The 6,025-nt window shown below is 45.4% G+C and overlaps 1 protein-coding gene across 5 annotated transcripts in view; it reads left to right on the forward strand.

Moving 5' to 3' along the window:
• LOC121543398 (IQ motif and SEC7 domain-containing protein 3) overlaps positions 1-4,831 on the forward strand; it is a 165,100-nt gene extending 160,269 nt beyond the window's left edge. For 2 of the 5 annotated variants that reach the window (XM_041853231.2, XM_041853235.2), the window contains one exon: positions 3,437-4,831. In XM_041853231.2, the coding sequence (XP_041709165.2) occupies positions 3,437-3,937 (501 nt within the window). In that variant the 3' untranslated portion in view covers positions 3,938-4,831. The remainder of the gene's footprint in view (positions 1-3,436) is intronic. The other 3 variants (XM_041853232.2, XM_041853233.2, XM_041853234.2) reach the window with 3 other exon arrangements.
• The last annotated feature ends 1,194 nt before the right edge of the window (positions 4,832-6,025 follow it).

Below are 6,025 nucleotides of genomic sequence, written 5' to 3' on the forward strand. Positions count from 1 at the left end.
GCTTTCAGGTGAGTGAGAGAATGAGAGAATAGAAATGGTGAATTACAATGGTAAATTACCATATTTCTAGAAGGTGTTTCGACTTGTATTCAGTTGAAATAAACCTACCTCAATTTGGGCTGTATGTGTGTGTGTGTGTGTGTGTGTGTGTGTGTGTGTGTGTGTGTGTGTGTGTGTGTGTGTGTGTGTGTGTGTGTGTGTGTGTGCGTGTGTGCGTGTAAACCCCGCTTCCCTCACATGTTTATCTCAATTAACAAGCAGGTGTGTTCACAGTAACACTGATTTGACCCTTCATCGTCACCTACCCCTCCCCTCTCGTTCCCTGGGAGAACTTAGCATTCCACATGACCAGCAGAACTACAGTACCCAGAGGGCTTTGCAATTACCACTCCGGTGGTGCTACATGACCTTTTGTATCCCTCCGCTGGAGGACTGGTGCACAGAGGCAAACACACCCGGTCAATGTGACATTCAGGGCCTGTTTAACAAGAGTGCGCTAGGTCTCCATTGAAACAAGGCTTTATTTGTTCTAACACTCAACGGGCCCACTTCGGTATCGAATTCAATTGGTTTTGATCATCTTTGAGGTACATTATACATATCTGCTATACCTGTGTCCCTCAGTGATGTCTTCACAAAAGGACTGGGTTAAATGCAAATTTTGAGTTGTATTATTAATGACGGAGGTGTATTCTAGGTGTAGGTGTGTAGTACCTCCCGAGGCCAAGGTGGCTAGAGTACGTGTCGGTCTTAGAGAACATGTCCCTTCGCTCTACCCCTACAGTCTCTTACCCCCTCCCCACGCTGAAATGTCAACCCCCGTGAGGACGTAAGCTGTCAAAACGCATCAGTGCTGGGTATAGCTGAATATGTGTGACGGGGAAAGAGATGGATAGAGAAGGTGAAAGAGAAAGGGAGGGAGGGAGGGTGGAGGGAGAGAAATCAAAGGCAGCACGTGACTCATTGTTCGTTAAGGACGGATTATAAAAGATAAAACATCTAGGTTATTACATTATGAATAAATGTACATCAAAGCCCCTATGGAAATGGAATCCATGTCATCCATCAAGCTTAAGGGCAATACGGAGCCGAAACCCACATGAAAAATCAATATGGACCTGCCAATAGTCGTTCTTATCGCAGTCCCATTACCAATCTAACAGTACAGTCTAAAGCAGGGCTCCTCTACTGGTGGCCTGTGGGTGGTTTTATTTGGCCTCCCAAGTTTACTGAGCAAAAATGTTAATTGTTGGACATAAACGACAAACAGAACAACAGACACCAGGAAATCAGCTCCAAGTTATTTCCATTTTGGAAATCTGTTCCCAAGTATTCCCACCAGGGCCTAAAATTAACTTTTTGATCCACCAGCCACTGTGGCAAGTAGATGAAAAAATCAGTCTCACTTTGCTGACTTGAGTCAATTAGACCAACTTTTTTGCATGTGCCTCCAAAAATGAATCAATCAGCGCTTCACTCACAGTGTGCAAAGCTGTTGCTGCGCGAGGTGGGATGTAGGATTCCTATTTCTTTGTGCGATTAGCAGCTATGAAACAAAACAGCAGAAATACTTTGAAAACAGCTACTTCAGCATTTTTCTGCTAGAAATCGCAACTCGCACATTATGTTCATACTTGACTTTTGACTCTATTTGTATTCACAAATGCGGACGTAATGCTCACACTGTAGAGCCCTGCAAATTGACCACCCGCCATCGTGGCTGGTGAAATACACATTCTTACCTAAATCTACCCGCATTTGGGTTGTGGCAGGTGTTCATTTTATGCCCTGATTCCCACTCATAATAGAGAGACCTGATCGTACTGTATACAAATGTAAGCAAGGTTTGAAATGATTCTGTTCTAATCAAATATAATATTTGTTTAGGCTTCTTGCAGTCAATTTGCAGACTACAAATTATTTGTAATTATCTTCCGGCCCCCTGACCATCCGCTTTATAAAAAATCGACCTGCGGCTGAATCTAGTTGATGATCCCTGGTCTAAAGCCTATCATCCCAAAGTCCCTTCCTATGTTAGTCGCTCCTATCATAACTGTTTAATCATTTCCATAACGAAAGGGAACATATTCCTCCATGACAAGCACTTCTTGGTGGAAATGACACATGCCTGCATACATAATAAGGCTGATTTGCATCTAATTTGCATACAAGCTTCTCCCAGCCTATCTGCTACACCGCAAATTTGTTCAGCGGCTGATTAGCAGACTCCACCGAGAATCCACCTACAAGCGCTCTGTAATGAAACGCAGCTCATTCTGGGTGTGTAGACAACTAGACATTTCCGTGCGCTAGGTCTCCATCGTTCCAAGTCCAATATGTTTAGGGAGATGAGGGGAACTGTGGAAGGTCCCCAAGCTGCATGAGTGCTGCTGGGGAGGAGTCATACAGCTGATTAGCCAAGTAGTGACCTTTCACCCTGCAAGCAAAGCAGTGCTTGCTTTGAGACTGAATTTAATTATTGTGTTTATTGTGAATTAAGACGTATTTTTGTTGCGAAACACGCACAAACGTGTTATGTCATCGAAGCCTTGAACATACTCGCTACTGTAGCTTTTAAGGACATTTTCAAAACATGGGAATACTGTTTGTAGTCATAGGACTAAATAGGAATCGAAAACAAAGTAATTCTCCCTCCAACACCAAACTATGTAGGATGTACACAAACCCCAGTGAGAGTGCTTTAGTTTTTAACTGAAAAAGTTTCACAGGTAGAAAAATAAAGATGTTTGTTTCTTAGGAAACTTCATGGGAGGTCATGCGTAAGTAGGAAGTGAAACCCCCCCTGAATCTTTGAAGGTATGACCAGGCCTGCTGAACAGAGCAGGCTTGGCGAGTGACAAGGCCTGCTAAAATGTGATGTAAAATGATGAGAGGCATGTATTCTGATGAGTGTTGCCTGTGATGTCTGTGGATGTCCCCCCCCCCATTGGTTTCACCTTCGTCTCCAGTTCTAATCACCCCCCCCTTCTATGTTCAATGGACGTCCAAAAGCTCCCCTCCCTTTCTCCTTCACCCCAATTGTTCCGTGACCCTTAGTGCTGCACAGTGGTTTGAAAGGGAGACACGGGTGCCCTCAGTGACTCCTTTAGAACCAACAGGCTCTCCTAAAAGAAGCAACTGACCCACACCTCTCCTCTCAACCGACACCCTCGCACCACCCCTCTATCCCCAACCTCCCCACACCTCTCCCACCTCTAAACCAATGCTTCCAGCACCCAGTCTGAACTGGTTTCCCCAGCACCAGAGGGTGCACGCTCGCACTCCAACCCCCCCCCCTCTCCCCCCCACCCCCCCACCCCACGCATGCCAGTTGTCATGTGGTGTCACCCAAAAAAAGAGAAGAGAGCTGAGGGAACGCTAGAAGGAGGCCAGTCTTATAACATTTGATGCTGTCTCTGGCTGTTTTCTAAACTAGGTGTCAATTCACAACAGGCTTCATACGTACCAGCTCAGCAGCAGCGGGAGCTTGCCCCGGACCCCCGAGAGTGTTGGAGCCCTTCTTAACCACCGGGGGGAGCTCTTCCAGCAGCCACAGCTTCAGTCGGCCGCCAGCACTCCCCTCCACCACTTGCAGCAGCTCCAGCCAATCAGCATGGGCGACCTTCGGCCCGACACGCTCATCCAGTGCCAGCAGATTGTCAAGGTGATCGTCCTGGACAACAGTGGCCATGGCCGCGTGGAGGCCTTCCTCAGCCACACCCCCACCCACTCCCATCATCATCACCATGCCCACCACCTCCAGGTGGTCCGATCGGCCGCCTCCACTCCTGTGAGGTCGCCAGAGAGCAAGGACGGTCACCAGCCCCCCTTGCCCCCTCCTCCTCCCCCCTACAACCACCCCCACCAGTACATCCCCCCTGCGGACCCCCGCCTCAGCCTCCAGAGGACCCCCAGTGGCTCTCGAAGCCTGCTGTAAATAAGAGACCAATGAACCAATGACCCCCCCCCTCACCCACCTGACCTCACCCCAACCTCACCCCTCACTCCCAGTCTCAGCCCTACCCACCCCGACCACATCACTAACAGAACATATGTACATGTTATACATACAGAGACAGAGCTATAAAAAAAGATAAACACATCTATATGCATATATTTAAGGAAATAACGACAAAAGATGAATCGAGGTAAAGATTTAAAAAGAGATGATGATGTGGAGTAACGTCACGAGAATAATCCAAGTGAAAAAGAAGACAAATTTTACTTGATTCCATGTGTATTTTGAAATATTATGTAGTTTTAACACATTTCTATAACAGTTTTGTCAGTTTTAACTCTTTAAATCTAGATAATATCATTGGTTTCTTTAGTTTTCTGGATGGATCTTTAGTAGTTAACAAGGAAGGACGTAGTACAAAATCCAGCACCAACCAACTACATTCGGATGTATTCCACAGACTATGTGACTGTCTTGGAGAGTCACTCCAAGATTTAACTTAATCTAAGAACGACTTTTGTTCACTTTTACCATTCATATCCTAATCTCATCTCTACTATGTGTGTGTGCATTTGATTGACAATGTCTGAACAATGTGCCAAAATGACGGAAATCTCCACCGAACGGACTACTTTGTACTCGACTAGAAGAAAACTAGAAGAACTCAGAATAGCTGTCTCCTCCACTCTCACCTCGAGGAGTAGCCTGCATAGAAAAATAATTACAGCTAGTGATATTTCAGCGCAACCTGTCTCCTTGTTTGCAATGTGGTTGATTTATTCATTGAGATGGGAGACTCTCTGTATACCCCCCTCTTTCTCTCTCTCCCCTCTCTCTTCCCCTCTCCCCCTTCTCTCTCTCTCTCTCCCTCTCTCTCCCTGCCTCCCCCTCTCTCTCCCTGTCTCCCCCTCTCTCTATCTCTCTCTCTCTCTCTCTCTCTCTCTCTCTCTCTCTCTCTCTCTCTCTCTCTCTCTCTCTCTCTCTCTCTCTCTCTCTCTCTCTGAAAAGGTGTGTTATTTGTCACTCTCTGTGGTGTTGTTTTTCCTTCTTTTCTATTGTCAGGAAACACACTTCCACTGTCACCCTCCACAGATCCCCCGTTCAGTTACTGTAGCTAAGGATGATGGGATATGAAGGCAAGGCAACCAATCAGAAGGCTTACTGCCAAACCAAAAGCCAATAACAGCCCAGGAAATAAGCTCCTGTATTTGCTGTCGTCATTGTTATATTCAGCTCAGGAATTATTGACGTAAATGTTCTGGAATGGTTTAGATTGCACATTTATTGTATGCATGTGCTGTTATGCTGAGAGCATAACCAGGACGAGGAATAACTCCAGGCCCTAATCATAGCCAATAAGACTGGTATTTCCCACTATTCGCCCTTTGCCAGTCTGCAGATCTGTCTGCCAATACAATCCAACCTAAATGTTTTCCCAGTGTATTTTGGAGTGCAACACACTCATTATGTTAAACGTATGCACTGGATAAACATGAAACTTGTAATTTCTCATTGCTGCTTCTTCTGTGTATCCCAGATAACCTTTTGATTGGACTGTAAAAAAAAAAAAAAACAACAACTATGTTTTAAAAGCTTAGTGCTCCAATTTTCACATCACTCCCATAATAGCATTCAAATATTTTGTCTGTTATTTGCTCATCTGTATTGAAGGGGACAAGAATAATCTTTCGCTTTTTGCTCGGCTTAGTTTGTTAAATATCACGTTGGAGTGTTGGAGAGGACGACCAAGTTATCTCCATCCACGTAAATGCTAAGGTCAACAAAATGTAATTTATCTGAAATAGTTCATCAACAAAATGTAATTTATCTGAAATAGTTCATCGACTGCTCTGGTCTGAATGTGCCCATGTTTAAAACATGAGCTCCATCAGGTGGTGTGGAATATGTATTCGGCTGGCCCTCCTGGCCTCCTCTCATCCGGCCCTGCCATTATTTCAGATAATTACCAACCTGCTGTGTGGAAGTCTCGGTCTCATCTCCAATCTCAGTCTACTTCATCTGTGAGGAGCGAGCCTCTGGAAAAACAATCTATTGCACCACGCTGCT

Source organism: Coregonus clupeaformis, chromosome 28 (genome assembly GCF_020615455.1).
Source record: "Coregonus clupeaformis isolate EN_2021a chromosome 28, ASM2061545v1, whole genome shotgun sequence".
Classification (NCBI taxonomy): domain Eukaryota; kingdom Metazoa; phylum Chordata; class Actinopteri; order Salmoniformes; family Salmonidae; genus Coregonus; species Coregonus clupeaformis.